We start from the raw sequence: 26,706 nt of genomic DNA on the forward strand, positions 1-26,706 counted from the left end.
AGGGGCATTATACTACACCATTATGCATAATAATAATTTTTAGTTTACAAATGTAAGTGAAAGATACTAATAGTAAGAAAAATGATAGTTTCTATGTAAGAAAGATAATAAGTAAACAAAAAAATAACTGTTTTCCCCATTAGAATTGGAAATAATGAGTTGAATCATTTGACGATTCTCCATTTATACAAATAACTGATGGAAATCCAGCATCTCCCAATCCCCGTTTTAAAATGTTTCTGTTAGGTGATGTGATCTTGTCTTCTGATAAATCATTTTTTAAATGTATTCACTTGAAAGACTTACTGTGTGGTATGCAAAGATGGTATTTTTTAATCACCCAGTGAAGTAAGTCATATGATTGGGCAACTCATATAATTCATGGTTATTAGTCCTTTTGATTGTGTGGTAGCTAAAACTCTGACTCTGATGATCTGGTCCAGTCATATTGTATCCGTGTTTTGACACACTTTATAGTTGCAGAATTATTGCTGTATATCTCATATATAAATAGCTTAAGATGAATTATAGGGTTATGACTAGAAAGCAAATTAAAGCTATCGATTGCCTTATCCAAACACCAGAGAAATATGACAGTATAATTAAAAGATTTTACCTAATACTGTGCATTTTGATTGCTTTCTAAAGAGATGTTGCTGACTAAAAACTTTCACAACCAAAATTTTCTCATTAGTAGAATTTATATACTGCATCATTCTATGTGCTATAAATAATAATATTGGAAAAATTGGGGTAGAGGGAAAGTAGAGTTGAATTCTTGTATTTTTAGGATTCGTTTTTCTGCATCATACAGATGTTGCATCAGCTGCTTTGTGTAAAGTCCCTTTGCCATGGCACACTGGGGTTACACCTCTTGTCACTTTATATTTGATTGCTCATATAATTAATATATGTGCTTTTATAATTTTTGTATAATCCGCATTGTCTTGGCTTCTGTGTGAATATGAATTTTGTAGGTATACCTATTTAGCTCATGAATACTACAAAGAGGCACATTTCAAGCTTTTAGAGATTATAGTAATAATTTAAGTAGGATTCTGTTTGAATAATCTGGAAAATTTGTTTCTAATAGGATAATAGAAAAAAACACTTGAACAAACATACACCTCTACTTCTTCCCCCACCACACATCCATTTATCTACAATATATAGAGAGATAGACACACATACTCACATATATAAACCATTATTTATTTATTTTTATTCCTGTATTCTTAAACCTATAGTTTTATTCCATTCAACTTTATATATGTTATGCAAATGACTACCTAAATATCTTTCGCTCATTTTAAGGCATGTTTCTAACACATCTGAACAATAAACTACACTTAGTATGAAAATTTATAACATGATTTATAACACAGGTAAACATCCATTATTTATTTAGATAGTGTTCGATGTTCTAAAACATTGAAGCAGAGAAAGGAATTATTAGTCAAAACTTCAGATTGTCGATTTCTAGGTTTTCACAATCTACCATTACACTGTCATAATAAACCCATTATGACTCATGACTTATTTTCCAATCACTTTAGAAAGATACCCATAGGAAAGGGGTCTAGCTTTCACAAAAAGAAAGGATTTTGGTTTACTTAGTTACTTTTGCTATTGTCAGATTTAAAATGATGATAATAGATTAAAAAAAATAAAAAAGGATTAGCCATCTCAACACCTTAATGGTTAGAAAAGAACCTTACCGGGGCTAACTAATCGCCTGTGTATTTTGTCTAGGTGTTGAGGGAAAGCTAAGAGAATGAAGGCTCTAAGTCCCCAGAGGAAGCATGGTATGGCGGTGCAGACCTGGTGCTGAATTTCTCTCTCTGATGGCTCTATGGGAGTGGATAGCCCTGAGTCTTCATTGCTGGGTTTTAGCGGTTGCCGCTGTCTCGGATCAGCATGCCACAAGCCCCTTCGACTGGCTCCTGTCTGATAAGGGACCCTTCCATCGCTCACAGGAATACACAGATTTTGTGGACAGAAGCCGGCAGGGATTTAGCACAAGATACAAGATCTACAGGTATGAAGCAAAGGGAAAGTCAATGCAGAGATATCTCCCTTGAACCGTTGTGTATAAATAACTTTCTCTAAGGCGATGCTTCAGAGGGGAAAGGGTTCTTATCAGAAAGGTTATTATTTACTATTCACCTTAGTAATGTTTTCATGTTATGTAAAAATATTTCTCCTAAAGGTTAACAGTCTAGAAGGATGAGATAATGGTGACCACTTGTACTTCCCTTTCAAATTCTAGAAGACTCCTCTGCTATCAAGTAAATTCCAATTAACTTTGAAGCTGAGTCCATCACTGTAAACAGCAAAAAATTTTCTTGGTGTTTCTTTTCTACTTTTACCTTGCTGAGTTCTTTTTTTTTTTTTGAGCTTAAGTTGATTGCTGTTTTCTACTAGTCAGTGAGAAGATGAGTCAATGTATAATGTCTTTACCAAATAGGTAATTTACATTCAGGCGCAGTCAGAAATGAAGAGATAAAAAGAAATAAATAGGACATGGCAGCCAAGGCCAATCTACAAGGAGACTGAGATACACGGCCTTTGTCTTTCACTGTTCTTCTGTGTTTAATTCTGAATGAGTTACACAGAGGGGTCGGATATTAAATCCAACAGACTGCCTGTACCCCAAACCCCATGGATCCATGAAATAGAGGTCTGTACAAGTGGTTGCCTGAATGGACTATGTTGTATTGATTGATGCCATGGACAATGTTTTATAAAAATTTTATTTGGCTTGTTTTTTTGCAATAGAAGCTTCCAATTTCCCAATGACTGGGTTAGCATTCATGGAGACACCAAACTTTGTTTTGCATTTGTGTGTCTGTGTCTATGTAGATACTGTGATATAAGTGCTTTATTTTGTGTTGTGTATGTGCACCAGAGGGCACTGTGCTTCTGGTCTGTATGTGGTCTTCTATACGGCACTGTGAGAAATGTATAAATCCATCAGCAGCGTGTATTTACAGAAGAGACTGAGGGTATTGAACTAGTCCTGTGAACCATCACAGAACTACGCATGCGTGTGTGTGGTGTGTGTGTGTGTGTGTGTGTGTGAATAAGAAATTCCTTAGTGCCAGCAGCCAGAGCACTGTCACAAGTTTAGAAAGACTCACTCCAGTTTTTTAAGCAAATGAAATGACAGATATTAAAGATTTTCATTCTGAAATGCTGCAGAAAATAGTATAATTCCAGCTGTATCTCTTTTTACATGTGTGTGTTGGTTTGCTTGCTTTCCTCCCTGGTTTGTTGAAGCTACTGCAATCTAAGGCTGTAAGACTGTCTTTTGTATTTCAGCATTCTGCAGGAAGATTTATAACAGTCTGTCAGACAGACCTGTGCAGGGCACGTGCCCATGATCTAGTGGGATCTCTATTGGGAGGTCTGAGGTGTTGCCTTGTGTGTGATTGTTGGAGTTTGGCATTTCGGTTGATGGGTTGTGAGTTACAAAATGGCTTGGCTTTTTTTTAAAGATTCTAGGCTGAATGAATGAGAGGCATTAAAATTATTTGAATTGTCATATGGAATGGGATGAAGAACAACACCTTGTGGTTTGTTTGCAAGGCTCAGATGTTCCCTTTAGAATTCACTGGACTCCATTCTTAATGACCTTCATTAGTCCTACACTTCAACTTTACGATGTCTTTATCTTTGTGGCTTGAATAAACATGTGTGGGAATTGTCTGTTGGTAAATGATGGAATATCCTTGTCTTCTGCTTGGATCAGACTATAACTTCCTATGTGACCTTTGAAACATTGCCTAATGATGCTATATGATCTTTGATGGTTGTTATGAAATTAACAGTATCAAATATTCATGAAGATTCCTTTCTTATTGCTGCAATGAGCTGTTTCACTTGTCTAACTAGTATTTCCCTAAACTTCAGAGAAGTCTCTTCACCTTTTCATCCAATTTAATAGATCTGAGTTTTTCTTGGAGAAGTTAACTTTGTTTTTGATATATCAGACAATCTCAAATCCAAGGATTAGGATCCCTTTTTGGTTTTTATATTTTGTTATTCTTTCCTATTTGTCTTCAGAAATAATTATTAGAGACTTTTATCTTTCACAAATGTTTGACCTCAACTACAGAATTTGCGATTAGGACACATAGATGAGAAATTGATAGTGTACCATTTTAAGTACTAGATTTATAATGTCAAAAAACCATATAGTTTCCAAAAGTGATCAGCAGAATCCTAATAGTGCCTGTTATCACTGTCATAAGCTACTTCATGCAGGGCATTGTGTTGACATAGTTTCTGAAAGGCATTAATTATGAGTGTAAAACATATTAATCCTGTTAAAATAATTAGGTCATATCTTTTTCAGTTATCTTTCTTTATCTGTCTCCTTCTCCAGAATCATATGGTGCTTTTCACCCCCGATATATTGTAGAACAGCAAGAGCATAAGAACTAAGATCATAGTCAGGGTTTAAAGAAAAAATATCTCATTTTTTTAACAAGGTACATTTTTGTCAACTAACAGCACTTATATTTTTAAATTAATGTGTATTATGAAATATGTTTTTTTAGATTTGGGTCTGAAACTACATTATGACTCAAGAGGTGATTATTTTATGAGGAAGTCATTGAAGAATCTAGAATGAGCTTGTTAACACTTAACTGGTTATTTAGTTAAATAGTACGAGTTGGGTTTTCAGCCATCTTCCTCTCTTAGCTAAAGATTGAAAATAGAAACCTAAGCACAGGCATTTAAAGTAAGTGTTCTCACTTTTAGAAAACAGACAATGCCTGGAGAAATTTTGTCTGCTCTGAAACGTAGAATGGGAGCATCTTGGCCCCTTAATAAGTTGGAGCCTTTTGATTGTGGTTATTATTTTCAGAGATGCCCTTAGGCAGTATGCTCGCCAGCAAATGTATAATTCCTTCCAGACCATGGAAATCCTCATCTTTTTCATAACTTACATGAGCTGTGAATGAACAAGGGACTCACTTTTAGTGACTCAAACTTACACACCCTTATCTCAAACCATGGTTATGAATTCTAAAATTATAGGGTAGTGATTTTATTCTCATAAAAGAGACATTTCACATATGCAAATATAGAGGGCCCTTGGGTCACAACACAGTTCTGTTCCTACAACAGTGATATAACCAAATTTTGGTGTAAGTTGATACACACCCTATCCTAAGTCACTTACCTATCTTAACACAGCTGTAAAGTCATAATCTAGAACAGAAAAACACAAAACAGTAAAAGGAAAAGGACATAAATATACTGTACAGTATACTATATTGTAGTAACAGAAAAAAATGACAAAAATTGAGTGTAAAAAAACGTACGACACTAGCCTGACCAGGCAGTGGCACAGTGGATAGAGTATCAGACTGGGACACAAAGGACCCAGGTTTGAAACCCCAAAGTCACTGGCTTGAGCAAGGGGTCACTTGGTCTACTGTAACCCCTTAGTCAAGGCACATATGAGAAAACAATCACTGAACAACTAAGGAGCTGTAACAAAGAACTGATGTTTCTCATCTCTCTCCCTTCCTGTCTGTCTGTCTGTCCCTATCTGTCCCTCTCTCTGACTCAGTCTCTGTAAAAAAAAAAAAAAAAGATGACACTAACAGCATAAACAGAAACACTCACATCTTAATGTCTTCAAGTTTTGATGGGAGCGAGCACTGTAAACTCGAAACATTGTACATAGAGACTGCCATAACCTGAGGACTCCTTGTATTCAGATACAATAATACTATTATTTGCCTTTGCTTTGATTGCTAACATTATTGTTTAACTACCTTTTAAGCAAGTGAATCATGAGGATAATTATAATGCTTTTCTTATACTCTTTCAAAATACTATAAAGATATGTCATATTCCTGCAACTTACATTGTTTCATCAGCAATTTTTCTAAGTGAAGTTTGAGTGAGAATAGGAGGCAATTAAAATAAATGTTGAGCCTTATTGGCTTTGTAGCCATCTTCCCTGAAAAAAAATTGTATCTACAAAATGACATAAACAATGGTCACCAGACAGTAACAATCATCAGACAAGTCAGTGAGACCATCTTAGAATATGCAGCCCCAGCTGAACTGGTAGAAAACTGAAACCATATGAGTGACCCTAGGTATACCAGAAGAACCAATCAGCTGAGCCTGACTGATACTGCTCATTCTTTCATAGAATCATTAACAACAACAATAACTACAAAATCTTATTTAAAGCCTCTAAGTTTTGGGAACATTTTATATGTACCCCATATAATTGATATAAGTGTTTTTCATCAGGAATATAAATCTATCAAGTATTTAGTAATACCATAATATAAAATGGTAAACATGACATCATTTGTGAAGGGTTTCTTTAAGAATGTATACCTTTTAAAAATAAAAAAACTATAGGGACTTGGTTTACAGTATTTCCTAAATAACAATTTCTGACCCAATCACTTCAAAGTGCCTGCTAAAATTTTGTGGGTTCATGAAGGGAATAGCAACCCAGGAGGAAGTTCTAACAGTACAATAACTATAGTTGAGATCCCCAACTTTCTTCCAGAAAATGAGAGGCTTTCAATAGCTGTAAGAATAAGTGAACAGCAAACATATTTTAATACTTAAGATAGAAAAAAGCTCATAATATTGACAAAGATGGCAGTTTCCTTAAATACAGTTAGGAACTATGTCATTACCATCAGCGCAGAAGCCTGGAGCAGGGCCTAACAGAGAGTATACAGCCCTCTCTCTCTCTACTAAAGGACCCTGCCTTGTGATGTACCAGAGTATATAAATAATCAATTTGTCTCTTTCCCCTCATGTTTGGAGATGATACTTCGCAACAGCAATAGAATAAGTAGAGAGTTGCCAGATAAGTATGCCCTATGCAATTCTTGAGACCTATTTAAACTAAACAAAATAATGTGTTTTTTATTTAAATTCTAATCTAACTGGTTGCCATGCATTCTATTTGAGAAATCTGTTTAGGCGAGAAGGAAATAAGTGATTGCTGATGTTGCTGATCAGGTAATCAAGACCAAGGATGATCAGAGGAAAATTAGGAACGCTGAGTGCAGGGAATGCAGCTTCTTGGGGACTCTTTTGTTCTGACTGTTGGAGAAATTGACGTCAGGGAAACGATGCCTCCAGTGTTGATAGCCACATACTCATGGGTCCACTCAGACCTCTGAACATCAGTGCATCTCCAGCAAACCAGACAGTGAATGGGAAAAAGTGACTCACACACTCCTCCTCCTAGCAGCACCTAGGTGTTGATCAGGCTCTCTTTATTTCACACGTCATAGATAAAATAAAAGTGATGACATCTTTGGGCTCACAGTGTATAACAGTGTGCTGGCAGCATCATGGAGAGACCATGTTTCCTGAAGGAAGGAAGGGACAGATAAAAAATAGTGACAAAGAAGAATTAGAGAAGTATCATAAAGATTGATTGGAAGGGATCATCTGTTTATGATCCCACACCCCTAACACACTCACGTACACAAGTGTGTATACACAGACACCTGTGGTCTTCTCAATAGGTTGTAAGAAACCCTGATATCTATAACACAGGAAGGGTAATGAAGAAAGACTATTTTGGAAAGAAAAAGGAGTTGGGCAAGATAAGGTAATAATTCTGCAAATCGACTAAAATGTAGCAACAAGAATAAAATCCACATTAAAAATAATTAAATACAGAATTAAATGTAAAAATTACAAATATGGTTATAAAATGGCATGGAAATGTTAAATATAATTCTTAGAAGAGACAATACTTAACATGAAGAATAGCAGTTGAGTTTAAGTCACCCAGGTTTATAAACTAAAATGATATAAATAAATACCTTAAAGAAGGACCAAGTGAAAGATTGAGTAAAATCTTTAAAAAATTAAGTAAAGAGTCAAGATTTATATTTATTTAAATTCTGAAAGTAGGAATGGAAAAAAGAACAATGGTGGTTAATTCATTTATCTTCATTCTTTTGTCTTCTGTGAAAGTCACATAAATACTTTAAAAATAATATCTAAGAATCTCTCATATTTTTCTGTTCATAAATTATTAAACATAAATTTTATAACTTTTCTTCTCCTGCCATTTTAATTCTTTCTTATTTCTTACATGTTACAATGAAGTGTCTATAGTGAGAAGGAAGCAATTTTTCCTACTTGGTTGATCCTTTATAAATCATTGTATTAGTTTGCTAGCACACTTTACAGTATAGAGATAAATTAAGAAGAGTGTTCTAGTTAGTGATTTTATATATAAATAACCTAAATTGTACTTCAATAACTCTATTTAGTTATATCTCTAATTTTAGAATTAAAACATTTAATACATTTAAATTTTTATTTAATTTTAATTCACAAAGAAACATATGGATTCATATCTTAAATATCTTTTTGTTGACATTGAAAAAATTTTAGTCACAAATAAAAAGTAATAGTCAAAGGCTTATGAATTATAATCAACTTGCAGAAAAGCCAGTTCTTAATGAGGATTGTATATAATCTTATGATAATATCAATATATAAAAGACATACTTTGTAACAATTAATAGAATTTGTAAGTAATAATTTTTAGTCTAACAGTACATTCATATTTGTTACTATTTTTTTTTTGTATTTTTTTTTGTGTGTATTTTTCCAAAGCCAGAAACGGGGAGGCAGTCAGACAGACTCTTGCATGCGCCCGACTGGGAACCACCCAGCATGCCCACCAGGGGGTGATGCTCTGCCCATCTGGGGCGTCGCTCTGTTGTGACCAGAGCCACTCTAGCACCTGAGGCAGAGGCCACAGAGCCATCCTCAGCGCCTGGGCCACCTTTGCGCCAATGGAGCCTTGGCTGCAGGAGGGGATGAGAGAGACAGAGAGGAAGGAGAGGGGGAGGGGTGGAGAAGCAGATGGGCACTTCTCCTGTGTGCCCTGGCCTGGAATCGAACCCGGGACTACTGCATGCCAGGCCGACGCTCTACCACTGAGCCAACTGGCCAGGGCCCTCATGTTTGTTACTATTAAAATGAGAAAATGAACAGGCTTTCCTGGCTACACGATTATTTACAGAAGAGAAAATAGCAATTATGATTTTTGGCATATAATTTATTCGATTATTTTTCATTCTGTGGTTCTATCTTACCAAACATTCTAATTCTTCTCTGCCATTATCTCTATGGTCTTCTTCCAAATACAAATTACCAAAATTATCAGTATTTTTTTCTTTTGTTATCAATGTTTTAGACCTTCTGAGTTGCTAATATGTGTTTTTTTAGTTGGACATTTCCAAAAATACAAACTTCAGAAGCAGAAGAAAAATATTAAAAAACCTAAATAATAATACCTCTGTAGGGTTTGTTTTTTTTGGCTTTTTTTTTTTTTTGGTGTGTATTGTGTATATTTAAATAGACTTTTATAAAAAAATAGTTATTTGCATTATATCTCTTATTGTAAGAAAAGGTCCTAAAAAAGGACATTTATTATGTTTTTGTGTCTTAATACAGAATAATTGCTATCTAATTATAATACTTAAAATTCCTGCTTTTAAAATATGACTTTAAAAATTGCAATTAAGATATTATCTCTTTTATTTTTTAAAATTTTATTTATTGATTTTAGAGAGAGAGACAGAAACATCAATTTGTTGTTCCACTCATTTATGCATTCTTTGGTTAATTCTTGCATGTGCTCAGACTGGGGATAGAACCCACGATCTTAGCATATCAGATTGATGGAACCAACTGAGCTATCCAGCCAGAGCCTCTTTTATTTAATAAGCCTGTAATGTAAATATATATAGTAAAAGATTAGGCCCTCAGCTTAAAATGAGACTTTCCAAAATTAAAGCTGAAATTTATACTTAGTATTTATATTTTGTAATAGATTATATTTATTTAATATATATTAAACCATTTTTATAAAAGTAGCAAATTAAAAAAATTAGGTTACTCTTTCTATAAAGTACTGATTTTTTTTGCATTATTATTAATTGGAATCATAACTTCATAATCTGCCTGAGGATGAAAGTATTCTCCAGTAAAATTCATTTGGCTTCAAGAAAAGTATTACATAAATTAATTAATAATATTTATCCATGGAATCTGCCTCTTAGACAGAAGCGATGTGTGACAACACGTAGATGTTCAACAAATGTTGGTTGAAAAAGTTACATAAAGGATGTTCATATAGTCTTAATTTTTCTATCTTCTATTTCTTTACATATATTAAACAAAGGCAGTAAAAAGTATACTATTTATTAAATCCACAAATTTAGGAACATATCCATAAACTGCTTCAGCTTACATGTAAAAGCTAGTTACCTTGATTATAGGCAAAAGGCAATTTTAAGTTCTTTGGTTACTGTTAGAGAATTATTGAAGATTCTCTAAATATTGTAGTGATAGTCAAGAAACAGAAGGTTTCACAGCATTGAAAGTAATTCTCTTATTTATACGTTTATTGTTAAGGTACCAACACCCCGTATGTTCTGCTGTCATATGAAGATTTTTTGTCTTTCTTTTAATGATCTTTCTCCCTTTTCACTCATGTCCAAACTCCCTGTTACCCCTTGAACTTAGGCAAAGAGAATGGCTTCACCACACAGAAGCATGGCTTTTCCTCCAGAAGAGGTTTTCCAGGCTGCTCACTTAAACAGATAGCAGCTAACTACTTAAACTTTCTCTCTCATTAGCCTCAAATTAGCATAGGCTCTGTTGTGCTGTGGCCCTGGTAAGCTTGACTGTCTTATCTTAGAGAAACACATAACCATTATCCCAAAACTTAATAGAAAATTAGATTTAAACGAACACTCCCAGTGAAAATGTATAAGGTATTTATTCACAAAATGTAATCTCTCAAAGATTAACCATTATATGAAGAGTAACCTTTTACAGTCATCATAAAATTCATCCCACATAAGAATACTTTCCATGTTTATTATAAAAAAAAACAAAGGGATGATAATTTTCTTTGCAATTATTATTTTTTTAGAAGTGGGCTTTTTTTTGACATAGAATCAAAGATTCTAAGGATTAAAAGTGCTCTTAAGAGTCCACTACCCAAACTATAGATAAGTCATGCTATCTAAACACCATTTTTTAAAAATTGAATTTATAGGGGTGATGTTAGTTAACATAATTTTACATGTTTCAAGTGCCCAATTCCACAATGTCTCTGCTGTGGTATTGTGCGTTCAACCCCTGCCTCCTGCTTCGCAAGTCAAGTCTTCATCTATCACCATTTATGCCCTGCATACTTTCCTCCACCTCCCACTCCCCTCACCCCCTCAATCTCTCAACCCCAGCAATCACCTCAAGTGCTTGTAAACTCAGCCCATCCCAAGATAACTGAATCCATGTGAATGCAAACATGACTCTTAGGAATGACTTCTTTGTGCAGAGCTAGAATCTGTTAGTGTGCATCTTCTAGCAGCTGTCCCCAATGACCTGTCTCTTGTACCTTCACATCATACTTCTCAGGCCTCCCATTCCTCTTCTGTTTTGTAGAAATAGTACTTTGGTTCTACCCCACACTCTTTATGTGGCAAGGTTTACTGTCTTACTGCCGAGATCACTGTGTGTGTGTGATATCTCATTAATGTAATATGAAAATATTTCGGCCCATTTGTCAAATCTGTCAAGAGAGTAGTAATGAGAGGGTTCGGTAACATGTGACACTTGAACTGAGGTCTGAAAAGTGAGCATGAGCCATACCAAAGCAGACATTATCAATTATGTTCACAAATTGATTGACACAGCAAGCCAGCTCCATATACCACATATGTGATCATTACTGTGAATTGTTGGTAACTTTCAGCTTCTGGAAGGCTTATGCTTAACTGTGGAAATTCCATTCTTTTCCTTATTCTTATGGCAAATGCAGGAATTGTTAGACTTTGAGAAGCACAAAAACAGTTAAAGCCTCTAATTAGTCCTGCAGAGACTGAAGCTTTGATAACCACTCCAGTCCCACCTTGTACAACAACAAGCAGTAGAATTGCAAGCCAAGGCAGATCTCATTTCATTTGAAAGGAGGCAGCCATGAAATCTCAACTTCTTCATTGTCAAATTGCAGACACAAAAAGGCGAGCATTTGCAATGGACACTTGGCCAAAGTTTAACAAATTATAATCAGAGTGTTCACTTTTTGTGGCTGATTTAGAGTCTGAATATCACCCATTGTTTTTGAATGACCCAGAAGAGATAGACTGTTTTGAATCCACAAATTGTCACCTCCATGGTATAGTTCTTCAAGTAACTTAACTTTGAAAATTGGAGAAATATCTCTCTGAATTGCGATTGGATGTTCCATTGTTTCCAATTTTAGTAAAATTCCATGACTTCCATATTGCATTTAAGATGTAATTTCTAGATTTTAAGTATGAAAGCTATGTTTAGTGAAGCATTGTTGGACTTGTACATGAATGAGAGCAGTAATGAGGTGTGATTAGAAAGGTCCCATTTTATAGAAATCTGTTGGGATTTACATATTTGTGAATTAAGTTTTGATGATTTCCAATCCATCACTATTCCCATGGGTATGTATTTGTATATGAATGAATACCCTTTGTTCCTACATTCCCTTCCAACCTTCACTACCTTCCTCTTAATAACATTATTTGTTTCTTATTTTATACTAGAAATGAATGCCTAGTAGGGATTGTGGGTTTATGTGCAATATTATTTTTCAATTCTTTCAGCATGCAGATAAGCTGCTGAGTGACATTTTAGAAAAAAATGCATAATATTGTAGATTAATATTCATCTAATTAGCATTATTTGACAGAAAAATAAATACAATTACACAGTAGAAAATGGTTGAAAGCAAATGGTTTACTTGAAAGTTTATGCATATGACTGAATTAATTTGTAAGATTTTCCATTGAAAATGAAATCCTCATCTTTTTCAGTTTAACAATTTATTAAAAGAATTATTTTTAAGCAGGAAGTAATAAAAGTTCCATGTGAATGATCTCTTAAACTTGCCTCTAAATATGCATATACATATCAAATATATTTAAAATTAATTAATTAATAACCAGATTAAGTATATTATTTAAACAAAAACTTCATTGAAATTCAAGAAATATTTTTAGAGTTAATAATTTTGTGAGAATATATGTATGTACTGTCCTTTTAGAAATGGCTGTTCGAACTAACACTCTAACCTGAAAAATGATACGTATTTAATATGTTATATATTGTCTATTTCCTGAGACATTTTAGTAATTACCACATTATCCTCTAGTTCTATCAGACATATTGCTCAGGAATACATTTTATGAGAAAAAAAAGTCTTATAAGGTTGTTATCTGAACAGGATAAACATATTTAAATAGTTTACAGCACCATTAATTTAATTTCTTATAAATTAGACAGTGGGGTTGAACTCTTTCATTTCATAGATTGGTTTCAACAGCAAGAACCAAACAAATAAATTCTTTGCTTCATAAAGCTTAATGATGGCTTTTTGTCAATACTTCAATATTCCCTATCAAGAAGAAAATGTGGCATACCATCACTGCTTTTGTGTCTGATTATCTATAAATGTCATTGAGAATTGGAAATTATCCCTTATAACAGCTGAAGCAGCAAAGTCTTGATAAGAGAAACTCACATATAACACTAAAATATATTTCAATTATAGAATGTAGATATGAAGTGCTAACCTGCTCTCTACGTCTGCATTCTTCCTTTCCCGAAAATTGCTACCCTTTGACCTCCATCATCTTGAATAGGCACACTCAGGCTATTGTTTATACCCTTGCATAAATCTTAGCTTCTTCGAAAGAAATGTAGTTGGCTGTGGCTCTACATTGTAGGACTTACTGAGCCTTTCCCCCGTATTGTGCTAGTTCAACCTGAACTACGTGTATTGAGTTCTGATAACTGGGATTCTACCTTGTTTCTAAGGGTAAGGGATACCTGCACAGCAGGGCTGATGCTTAGCTGTCTCCCAGGGTCTTCGGTTTGAGTAACAGCATTAATGTTTTTCTGTCTATCATTCTTAAATACTACTGCTAGGAAAGAGGCCAACAAAGAGCCAAAGTGACTGAGTTGAGATGTTTGAGCATCTTTTCTTTCTGTGATTCACCTTACTTCTGATAAAAATCAGATTTAAAGTAAACCTCTACGTTTCATGGTCAACACTGACATCATTATAAGGAAACACAGAAAAGAATCAGATTACAGTGAAGTCAGGTTTTACTAGAAGTGTTTCTAAGTTTTTCAAACTATAGGAATGATATACAGATACAAAACTATTCTAGAATCTTATGTATCGAGAGTTATGCTGTAGTTGTTATTGTTCTTAAGTGTTTCTTTAAAATGATGAAAATATATGCTAATAACATATCCCTTTTAAAAAGAGGTAGATGTTATTAAAATTAATTTAAAGATCTTTAGGCAAATTGTTACAATTAAAAAATACATACAAGCCTGACCAGGCGGTGGCCCAGTGGATAAAGCGTCAGACTGGGACACGGAAGACCCAGGTTCGAAACCCCAAGGTCGCTGGCTTTAGCGCGGGCTTATCTGGTTTGAGCAAGGTTGACCAGCTTGAGCCCAAGGTCACTGGCTTGAGCAAAGGGTCACTCAGTCTGCTGTAGCTCCCTGGTCAAGGCACATATGAGAAAGCAATCAATAATCAACTAAGGTGCCACAATGAAGAATTGATGCTTCTCATTTCTCTCCCTTCCTGTCTGTCTGTCCCTGTCCCCCTCTCTGTCTCTGTCACAAAAAAAAAATACATACAAGATTAAATGAACATATTTAGTACAAATTCAAACATTGCAAGAGGATATTTTCAGAAAAGTATGTCTTTATTTTTCTTAACTTAATGTACTGGTTTTTAATTTTTTATTAGAGGCAATAGCTTCATTCAGTATATATAAACCTGTGTTTTTCCTCTATACTGATTGATATTCAAATTCTTTGCAGTCCATATTAAAATGAAATATATCTTTGCATATGTCTTTCCATATACATAAACATATCTATAGAATAAAAACTTATAAGTGGCTTTGTCAGATGAAAAGTTATATGCATTTAAAGTGTTGATGCTGTTTCTAATGACCTTATAGGTTACAGTGATACCTTGGTATTTAAATTTGTCTTGTTAAGAGTGAGCTTATGAATATTATAATATATTCATAATACATCAATTATTTATTATATAATTATATAATGCTATGTAAGTATCTTCCTGAAAACTGTCTGTTTATGACTGTTGCTATTTTATCTTTGGGTAACTTTCATGTTTCAATAAGTGAAGATGATGTTATGAAACTGAAGGTAATGTTTCAAAAAATTAGATACATTATAAAAATCGTGAAAAGAAGTAATTTTAATGAAAATGTCTAGAGAGGAAAATATATTTGGTATTTTATCCTGTCACTCTTGACACAATCTGCTGTCCTTAATTTAAAAGTAATCTCTAATAACCAAATCCAATGACCTTATCTCAAATCTGTGATAGTATGCATGTGGTTACATAGCATAAACAAAAAGCATGACCAAGGGTTAAATTACGGTCTTGCCACTTTATTTTATTTTTTTATTTTATTTTATTTTTCCTTCTTTTTTGAAGCTGGAAACGGGGAGAGACAGTCAGACAGACTCCTGCATGCGCCAGACCGGGATCCACCCGGCACGCCCACCAGGGGCGATGCTGCTCTGCCCTTACGGGGCGTCGCTCTGTTGCGACCAGAGCCACTCTAGCACCTGGGGCAGAGGCCAAGGAGCCATCCCCAGCACCCGGGCCATCTTTGCTCCAATGGAGCCTTGGCTGCAGGAGGGGAAGAGAGAGACAGAGAGGAAGGGGTTGGGGGTGGAGAAGCAAATGGGCGCTTCTCCTATGTGCCCTGGCCGGGAATCGAACCCGGGTCCCCCGCACGCCAGGCCGATGCTCTACCGCTGAGCCAACCGGCCAGGGCCTGGTCTTGCCACTTTAATAACTTATAAACTGTACAAGTCACTTAAACTCACTAATTATCTGTATCATCATCAGTAAAATGATGATAATGGTAGTATTCACCGTGCAAGTTTTATGTGATGATTTGACTAAATCACCCATGTCACTAACCATGTAATTATGATTATCATGAGCATCTTATCAATATATCATGTTCTGGTCTTGATCACTCCTTAAGGTCTAAACACCCTTCTCCTTTAGTCTGTAGTTGGGATTCTCTGATGTCTCATATAACTTCTTTCCTTATCCCTCTGTCTTATTTTTAATGAATGTTAACTGTTTTCAGAGGCTGTCATATAAGATAGGAGATAAAGGTTTCTTACATTTCTGATCTTGTCTCCCTATGACTAAAATATGCAACAGTTCTTCCTTACCAGTAAAATAGTTTTGAAACCTTCCTGTGAACTATTCCTAAATTAAAATTCAGAATTATACTGTGCAAATAAATGTATTTCATTTAGAGCTTTAGAATTGAGAAACTCGGGTTTGAATTATGACAATTAGATTATGTATGAATTTGTTATAGGTTAGGTTTTCTCTCTAGAAAGCAGTAGCTGAGAGGTATAGAAATTTTTTCAGAGCTCATCTGAAATTTTTATTTTATATAATAAGCAGTCTTTGATGTCAAGATTCTAACATTCCAGAAATAGAAAGGGGTGTAAACAAATGCATGAATCAACTCTTAAAGATAAGAGAATTAAATGACAGGAAATGCAACATTTATAGAGAATTCTCCCAGTTACCAGACTGTATATTGGATGTTTCATATTCAGTGTCTCTATTAATTGTTGTACTAATCTCTGAAATAACCTGGATTAAGAAGCCCTCCCATATAAGAGAAAGTTAAGTGGTTTGCATGCAATATAGTGCTCTGTTTTGATTCACACATTATATTTCCCATTGAACAATTTTCCATTTTTAAAATTTAATGAATTAATGGGTAGTATATGAATGATTGTAAACTAATGAAAGCTATGAAGAAAAAAAAATGATTGCATTATCTGGAACAATGCTTGAAATAAACATTTAAATCATAATAATTCTATATGCCTACAACCCAGAGACAAACAAATTTAACTGTTGGTATATTTTATTCTAATAATTTTTATGTGCATGCTTTACAAAATTGAGATTACATATTTTTTTTAAATCTTGCTTTTTCTAAATTTTATACCATGAATACTTCTTAGTATTACAATCTTCATGGCCATTATATATAACAAAGGCATTCAATTTAATTAGGTTACCTTGCTGTCCCATGAGGTATAAGAAGATAGAATAATAGAAAGTATACTGTATAACTTAAAAATTACACACATATTATATATATTTAATGGTGCCATAGCAACACCTTTATTTGAAAAATACTTGTGGGGGATGGGAGTGCAGAGATGAGATTGGAAATTTATTTTTTCTGAGAAATAATTGTGAGTGTTATTCTCTACACTCAGATATACACTTTCCTTATGTATCTGCAAACCAAAGACCACATATAAATTTTTAGAATCCTCAGATTATATTGTAATATTTAAGAAATGCATGCTTCTTCATTTCTCGAACTGCACCTTATATATACATATCAATGAATAAATACAGGACTTTTTTTTGCAGATCTGATGCTGTATTTAAATTTTTGCTGATTAATAATAAAAATGTCAGACTTTTCATTATTTATTGGCTTTTCATGAAAGTCAGATTTATCGGCTTCCTGTTGAAATGGACGCGGTGAGAGGGGAAGATTTTACTGCGATGGTTTTGTCCGAGCCATCTACCTTTCAGAAAGGCACAAATCAACATTGTTTGGGTCTAATGGTTATTGATTTGGAAATAATTCTAGCAAGTATAGCTCTTTGAGGTCAAGCCAAGGTTTTGCCAACTTAGCTGTTGTACAACGTTACATGTTACCTCAGCCTCTTTTTGTCGGATCCATTTTATTTTATCTGGCTTCCAGTTCACATTTCCATGACGAGGGGAGTGGAGCATTAGCCTTTCTTTCATAATGTGCGCTATCCCCTTGTTAAGTATGTAGCTGCTGGCTTGTAATGGAAGAATTGCCATGGCAAGTTAAAAATGTAAATTTCTTTTAACCAAGTAATTTGGCACTCTTTTCTTAGTGTTGGCACTCTGTCAGCTTTCTTCATTGTTGAAGTCAATTGGTCGCTGGAGATTGAAGATATAAAAGCATCGTTCATTTATTTTTAGGACTGTGTTAAATGCTTGTGTTAAGACATATTTGCCAGCATTGGTCTGTTAAGTCTTAAGTCCTTGGTACCACCTGGAAATTGTCAAATTGTTTTAGTCCAACAAGCGTAGATTTCTTTTCTACCATCTAAGACTTTTTTCATCTGGACTTTTAAAATTATTTTTTATGTATGTAAATGCTTCTGCAGCACCTATAATTCATATGGTTCCTAATCTTTTTCTGTCTTCCAGACTAGCACTTTACTTTCATTATTTTAAACTTTTTTTCTTTTTCCTTCTACGAGGTCTTTCTCAGTCTTGGCCTCCATGTCTTACTATGGTATTGAAAGTGTCAATTCTGTTTTGATTCGTATTTTGTTATTGCAATTCTGGTTCCTTGAGGTCCTCCCTTATGTCATCCATCGTCCCTTTGACGGCATCTGTTTTCTCTCTCTGACTTCTTCACCTCCTGGGTGTGTTCTCTTAGAAAGCCCTGTCATCTCACATACTGCTTTGGATACTGTCAGCACAGTTCCAAAACTTCCTTCTGACGTTTGAAAGCGATACCCTTCCTGAAGACGACTTTATAGAACTAACATCCCTGAGATGTCTAGGTTTTGTTTTCCTTGATTGGTGATGCTTTTTAGAACTCCTCTATGGTTGGTTTCACATGACCTCTTCTTTTAGCTCTTAGAACTCTGCATACGTCTGATTCTCCTGTGCTTGCTATCACTGATCATTCCCTTCTAGTACGGCAAATGGCAGGGTCTTGTGTTGGGCAGAATATCTAGCCCTAAGTTTCTATCAGGCATTTCTTAGCGCTGTGGAGCCAGGTGTTACATTAGACCATTGCATGGTTACTTGACAGTCAAGATTTAAAGTATGTATGAATTCCTAAAAATACTCATCCTTTATTCTGCCTTATGATACAGCTCTTTGTACAGGGACTCTGCCTCTCATTTTAAAATGCCCTCTGTCAACATCAGGTTGTTTTCTGAGACTCGATATCTGTACGGACATGAAAAGACTGAGATGAAGAAGTACTCAAGCCTTTGAGACTAGACCGATAATATACTTCACTCTGGCCTCCATACTTTGGCTGTGTAACAACACATTTGAGAGTATAGAGAAGTCACACCACAGAATTGAGGATAAAGGTTAAGACTCAGGAATTTTATACATATACAACTTATCTTTCATGGAAAGAGACAGGTGATATATATTTTTAAATCTAGTATGTTGGAGCAAATCCAAAAATAAACCACACATATACTTAAAAAAAAGAAATCCTTTGTATTGAACTATTATCAACCAAGAAATTAAGTATAATTTAAAGTTCAGGGTGCAGCATGTGTACAAGAACAGGTTGTGAGTGACTTTGAAGCTAGGTAAACATAAACTACCTTCACATTGTTTAAAACTGGGTTCCAGTGATATAAAATTATAAAATTTTTCAAGACAAAAAAAAAAGCTGCCATAAGAATAATAAAAAATAAACTCATGTCTAGCACCAATGACAGAAGGTATGCATGCACATATGCGTGTTTTTCTGGGGGCGGAAAACTTGGGAGAAATCTGTGAAAGTCAAAAGTTTGACAAATTCATTTGTGAATCAGAAGATATCAAAAGACAGCATTTCATTCTTTTGTACTGATTTAATCTTGAAAAGAGTTTAATTGTGCCACATTGGATAAATTAAGACAGTATAAAGTATAAGGACAACTTAAATTAAAATGATCAACTTTTTTTTTGTCAGATTAGCAAATAGTTAAAAGGTCTGATAATTCTTTATGTGGCGAGAGTAATTGAACTATCTGCTGCCTTTCACAGTATTGACAGAGGGAAAAATATATGATACTATATTATATAAATCTACTTTAAATATTGATAATGTCTACTCAATCCCCTCTGTCTGACTTTCTGCTAAGTAAATAAACTGAGAATTCAAATCAGCATGGTGAACTGAGCTGCCTTTGAAAGGCTCTGTCCTATTCCCAGAAACATGGAATAACACCTGGTGATCGTTGGTGAATTGAAACATAGACAGGAAGAGGAAATCTTCAGCTTTCAGAAATAAAGAGGTTACCTCTTAAAAGAATGTGGAACCATGGTTAGCACATCCTGACTAGCTTGAGTACCCTGATGACACCCCAGAAAGAGCCCCAGCGCCCCACACCCTGCCCACAAGGACCTGGAACAGACCAAAAAACACTGTGTGAACATCTGGGGTCTATCAAAGTTCCCTCTTTCCCTTCAAATGGTAAAAATCAATGGAAGCCACCTGTCTTGCTGGGCCACAAATGATAGACAACCTTCAAAACTCAGATTAAAAACAAACAAACTAGTATTTCGAAGATTGTTTTTAATATGAAAGAATAAGAAGCTGGAAGAGGGTAATAATACCCTAGCATTTTAAGTTCTCTCAAAACAGTTAACTAGTGTTTACAAACAATATATGTCAAAGGAAGATTATTTTAAATATAGAAAAGCTATTTTAATTCACCCCAAAATTGTTAAACCTAAAATAAATGCCTAACGCTAAAAATATTCAACACCCTGCTTAATTTTGGAATGATATTCAAGATTTTAAATTCACTCCCCCTCTCCCCCATGTCACTACCCAACAATTGCACTCAGTTATTATTTCTGGAGGCTAGGCTTAGAAGATTATACTTGTGTGTGTGTGGGGGGGCATAAATCAGTTATAAATTCTAAACATCTTACAACTGCTCTGTTACAGTGAGGTTCTAGTTCCCTATTACATCAGGGAATATTTATAATAAATCTGCAGGCTCTGTCCTGAATGTCATTTTTCCTGGGATGTCCCCTACCACAGGTGTTGCTTTTCACTGACAGTTATATTTATGATTTCTGAACACTTAAATAATAATATAGGATCTAATTTGTTAATGTTATTTTTTTCCCTGAAGTTCATAGGGAATCTGAACTTTCTGAAAATTCATTGTGTTAATCTAGCAACACATAACAGTCTATCAAAAGAAAATATAATATAGCCTTACCCCAAATGTCTATATACTTCTGCCAGTGTTTCTTATTCTAGTGTGTTCCTCATGTAGCTCACCCTTTGGGTCCATCCAGACTCGACTCTCAGATGTCTCAGGCTCCTTCTGAATGGCAAGGCTCTGCCCAAATTCCCAATGGCATCATTATGGATTGCTTTCCAACATTTGTGGTCCATTATTTTGAAAATACAATTTAAGGAATTAATCACATCTTAAAAATGATGGAACCAGTACCTGGAATTGTGATTGTCACAAAGTGCAGATAGAGCCAGTGGAATAGAACAGCCTGCGTGAATCATAATTCTCATTGGGAAGTTTTATGGAAGACCAGCTGAGAATATTAGAACTTTCAGAGTTAAAACCGTTTACAGAGATTACAGAATATGGGCACACTGATTCTAGGTCTCATGAAATATTGATAATTCAAACATGCCCTCTTTGTTATATGAAGTCTAAACAGAACACATGGATGTTTACTTAAACAATCATATATATAATTTCAAGAAGTGGAGTGAAGATTTATAACATAGAGCAGTGATTTCAACTTTTTTTAATCTAATGGCATGAATATACTAATTACTAAAATTTTGCGGCACACCAGAAATATTCTTGCTGATCTGACAAAAGCAAAAGGTATAATTTAGATTCATTCACACTGAATGGCTATTGTTGTGTTGGGTATTGTCATTTTATCTGACAATCTAAGGAAAAAGAAGTCAGTGCTCCTGATTAAATAGTCAGGTATTGAATTTTTAAAATTTATTGGTTTTTAGAGAGAGCGGGAGAGAGACAGAGAGAGAGAGGAAATATTGATTTGTTGTTCCACTTACTCATGCCATCACTGGTTGATTCTTTTATGTGCCCTGGCCTGGTGAATATCTTCCCCCATTTTTCATGAAAAGGCTATTCATTACTGTAGTATTTAAATTGCATCTAGTATACAAAATAAGACATTTGTGACTTAAAAACATAGGGCAATTGTTGAGAATACCTATGAAAAATAGTCATTAGAAATTTATTGGATGCCAGCTTGAGTAATTTTATTTCTAATTAAAATTATTGTTCAGAGAAAGGTTTGTGCAGTCATCAGTAGAACAGCTAGTACCAAGAAGATGTTTGTGTCATTCTTTCATACTAAGTGAGAATCAGGTAACTATAGTATTATACTTACCAAAGTTGTAAGGGCAGGAAACTCACACCTCTGCACTCAAGAGGTTTCATTGAACAAGCTTGTTCTGACCCCTTTTTGGTAACTATAAAATAGAAATCTTTAGATGGTGGAAGGGCTGAAATCCCACTGGAAGTACCATCATTTCCTCTTGTCCCAATCAGGCTCAGCAATCTATTAAAATTCAGCTATTTTTTGCTGGAACTTTGAAGGGAATATCTGATGTTACCTGAATAACTAAGTGATAGGATTTGTCATTTTCACTCTTAAAGAATACTATGATTTTTTTTTTTGGGGGGGGGGGCCCAGGATGATGGTTTGATGACATATTCTATAATTGGAGGACTAAGGTTTGCTATTTTTTTAAATAAAAATTTGTCAAAACTTAACACTTTACTGAAGGTATATGGATACTTTATATGTTAATTAGAAATATCTACTGCTGAGACTGTGCTCATATATAGAAAATGTGAATTTTCTTAGAAATAAAAGTGTTGGTTTATTTGCTTAACAAGCAAGGCTACAAATGGAATGATTGTTAAACATTTGATTTTAGTCTTTCCTTGTGATAAGGGTGATGAGTCTGATCTAATTACATTTACTACCAACACTTGCCTTTTACCCTTGGGTAGTCAGTTAGTGCATTCTTCCAAGCTCTGACAGCCTCCAACCTTTTCCACACTTGTCTTAAAATACTTGTTCAGGACACACATTCAGAGATGCTAACACAAAGACTGTTGAGTGAGTGTGACCTGTTGAGACTATTGGAAACAGAATAGTGGTCAAATGATGGGCAGACAATGTCAACTCAAGGGACTGGAGCATTCTAAGAACAGCTGCGTGTCCATTGTTACTTTAAGACACTAACACATGCTTCCTCTTGAATAGCTTCAGTTGTTAAGTCATTACCACCTGCAAAACCATCTGTGTTCTTTTGAATCTTATTTAAGATTCATATAGAGATTCACTATAAAAATCTACTTTGGCCCCCAAATTTGGTTTGCTTGCAAATGTATTATACCAACACAGCTGATATTTGTAAAGCCTTTAAAGAGAAACAACTTACTTTAAAAGAAAGAATTCTTTCAAATGATATTTGCATATTGACCTGGAAATATTTTTCCTAAGTAGGAATTTTTTTTACTTGTAGTTAGCATTGGCCTGCACACTAAAATTTTGCATTCATTTTCAGTTTGTTTGTTTTTTTTGGTGTGTGTAACCATTGTTCTTTTTCTAGTTTCTTAAGGCCTAAATGAAAATGTGTGTGTGTGTGTGTGTGTGTGTTTGTGTAAATGTATGTGCACACATAGCCTTTAAGACTAAGAACTGTACAGAGAAAATAGATGGAAAACTGTGGAGGTGGGTAGGGTTTGCCTTGTTTGCTTACTTAACAGCAACTACCTACACTTGGTATAGAGTACTTCTGCATATAGTGTTATCTCAAATATCCATACAATATAATACAATATTTTCAGAACAAAGTTTAGATGGAACACTCATGGGGTGAATACTTGTATTATTCCTTTTCAAACTCAATTATAAGTATCACAGAACAGATTTTTTTATAAATATGACCAATGATTTAGACTTAATATTGATAAAATTTTGTATTGTCTCCCGGTGGAACAAAAATAATCCAAAGAAACATACTTTATTTAGTTTTTTCAATTCTACTAATTCAATAAGAAAGTTAGTGAGCATGCAATAACTGAACTTTGATTTTTGAAAATTGGTTTTAAAATTCTGCAATTAATTTTAACTTTTTAAAGTGTAATGCTGCCAATGTTTTTTTTTAATTTTCCCTGTGATTACAAAGGACTTATGTAATTAAAGTTTTCTAGTATTTGAAGTTTAAGAGATGAATATTGAATTCAGATTTGCTTTCTCTCTTAGACAAGCAAAGCAGTCCTGAGCTTATAAGTGGGTATACTGGAAAATCTAAAATCATTCTGTTTTGCATAAAAAATTTTAAATCAGATGAATGAATATTTTATAATGTGATTCACGTCACAAAATAATTTACATGATTTAATTTTCTCTGGAAAAAGTGATCTTTCAGAGGTCCATTTTCAATAAGGAGCCATGCATTGCTTTGGCTTGAATGTAAGAGTATGTCAAGGGTATCATTTCAAAGAAACTAATAGCTGAGTTGTGAATTTTTCTCCATCAAAGCAAGCAAGCAAGAAAACAAAAATAAATAGCTAAGACAAAACTTGCCTTTGTCTCCATATCTTAGTAAAACCAGCGCTGTTCATCCAGTTGTTCAAACTGGGAATCTTGGAGGCACACTCTGCCCTGTCCCTCATGTCTGATCCACCAGTGGGTATTATGATTTTAACATTTATATTATACTCCACATCCAGCTATGTTTCAGTTTCCATTTCCAACATTACTAACCTATTGTAGGTTACCACTATTTCTCACTTCTTCAACCTATTCTCTTGGTAATAGCCAGAGAAATCTGAAAGAAAAAATGTAAGAAGGAAAGAAGAAAGGAAAGAAGGAAGGAAGGAAGGAAGGAAGGAAGGAAGGAAGGAAGGAAGGAAGGAAGGAAGGAAGGAAGGAAAGGAGAAAGGGAGAGAGAGAAGGATGGAGAGAGGGAGGGAGGAAGGGAGGGAGGAGAGGGTGGAGGAAAGAAGGAAGAAAAGAAGGAAAGAGGGGAGGGAGGAAAGAAGGAAAGAAGAAAAAAATAAAGGAATTATATGTATCAAATATTTTATTTCATTATGCATAACATTTACTCTGAATAAAAAACTAAGGCATACCATTTCCAAATTGCTTGTTTTGTTAAAAAGTTACATTAATGGTATTAATATGTTCCTATTGCCAGGTATTAAACCCTATATAAATTAGAGTTTAAATAATTTCAAGGAATGAATTGGCCCAAAAACTCTCTTCCCTTCAATATCACTTTTTTTTTCTGGATTTACCAAAGAACTGGGTAATAAGCTGTGCCTTCAAATTTAAACTTTTCAGCGAGAGCTTGACATGCCAATATCATTTATTGGCCATAGGAGTATCCCAGGATCTTAGATTTCAGGTCTATTGAGTTGGGTTTGATATGGGAAGCCAGAGCTGCAATGACTTTCACTTGGAAGGATCCCCATTGTCTGTGGGTGTGGCCCTCAGACTTGCAGACATTTTCAAGTAGTGTATACATTTTTCCTCAATAGATGACTCTGCTGTCACTAAAAATCCTGTTCTGTAATGATCATAAAGATTCTGACTAAAAGACAGGGCTAATATATCAGATTGGAATATTTTAAGAGCAGTTGTAATCAGGCATCTAGTTTAACCGAAGAAGACCCTTTTTCATGTTCCTATGAGACCTTTGATTTTGTACTGGTTTCTCTTCTATTTCAATATGTTTTATTTTAAAGTAGATTAGCTAGAAGAGGTAACTAAATTAATTACTAGAAGAAACTGTTCTGTCATTTTCATTTAAAATTTAGAAAACATGCTGGAGTCAACTATTTTTGTTTGGTTGATTTTTCACTTTTTTCTTCGTAACAGAAATTAGACAAGAGAATCAAAGCCATTTTTTTTTTTGATGATGCTGCTGGTTCATGATTATAAGGCATGTTTTTAGCATACAGGATGCTTGCTGATTTTAAATTAACTTGGATATAGAGCACAGCAGGGCTGCGTGGATGCCAGTTCATCTCGGAGCTGCATCTAGTTCTTGAAAAATAAGTGAGGCGAAGTCACACTAAAATGCATTTTATTTTATATGACTTTTAAATTGAAGTCCGATCTGTCAGGAGACTCGCTGGATAGTTCTGACTCTTGCAGTGCTATGAAAATACAGTCGTGGCAGAAATAGTACCACGGCGTGACTTGTGTTAAGCGTATAAAACATGGTCCGTAGCATATTAAAGGATGGAGATGCCGGTATTGCGAAGCCTCCTCGATTTTTCTTTCTGGTTTCTGAGTAACATGACAGTTGCCAGTGGAGCAGTTGTGTCTGAGAGCTGGTAGCACAGAGAGTTAGCAGTGGGAGCGAGTTTAATGCAAATACTCCATAACCATTTCTACATTTATTACTTCTGAAACTGAACATGGTATGAACAATAAACAACTGTACAGCACTTGAGAGTTTCTTATACTTGACAAGATCCTGGTGAAATCTAATATGGTTAGTCTGAAGAGAAATTGTTGGCCCTCTCGAGATAGATAGAAACTTGAAAGTCAGATTTAAAATAGACAAAGAAATGGGCAAAATCAGGCTGCGTCAACATCAGAAATAATCCGGTATTAGTTGATTGTAACTAGGCACCTTCGACCCCATAAGTATCATGATGAAATGACCCATTGGTCTGGCTAACTAGTCTTGCATCTTATAACCTGATTACATTTGGATTTATCCTGTTCCTTGTTTGCTCTTC

General features: G+C 34.7%; 1 protein-coding gene across 4 annotated transcripts in view; it reads left to right on the forward strand.

Annotated features, from left to right (window-relative positions):
- Window positions 1-26,706, forward strand: part of BRINP3 (BMP/retinoic acid inducible neural specific 3) — a 342,152-nt gene that overhangs the window by 134,399 nt on the left and 181,047 nt on the right. For 3 of the 4 annotated variants that reach the window (XM_066360881.1, XM_066360884.1, XM_066360885.1), the window contains one exon: window positions 1,753-2,038. In XM_066360881.1, coding sequence (XP_066216978.1) covers window positions 1,803-2,038 — 236 coding nt within the window. In that variant the 5' untranslated portion in view covers window positions 1,753-1,802. Of the gene's footprint in view, window positions 1-1,752; window positions 2,039-26,706 lie in introns of those variants that run through there. The other variant, XM_066360886.1, reaches the window with a different exon arrangement.

The sequence above is a fragment of the Saccopteryx leptura genome, chromosome 1 (genome assembly GCF_036850995.1).
Source record: "Saccopteryx leptura isolate mSacLep1 chromosome 1, mSacLep1_pri_phased_curated, whole genome shotgun sequence".
Lineage (NCBI taxonomy): Eukaryota > Metazoa > Chordata > Mammalia > Chiroptera > Emballonuridae > Saccopteryx > Saccopteryx leptura.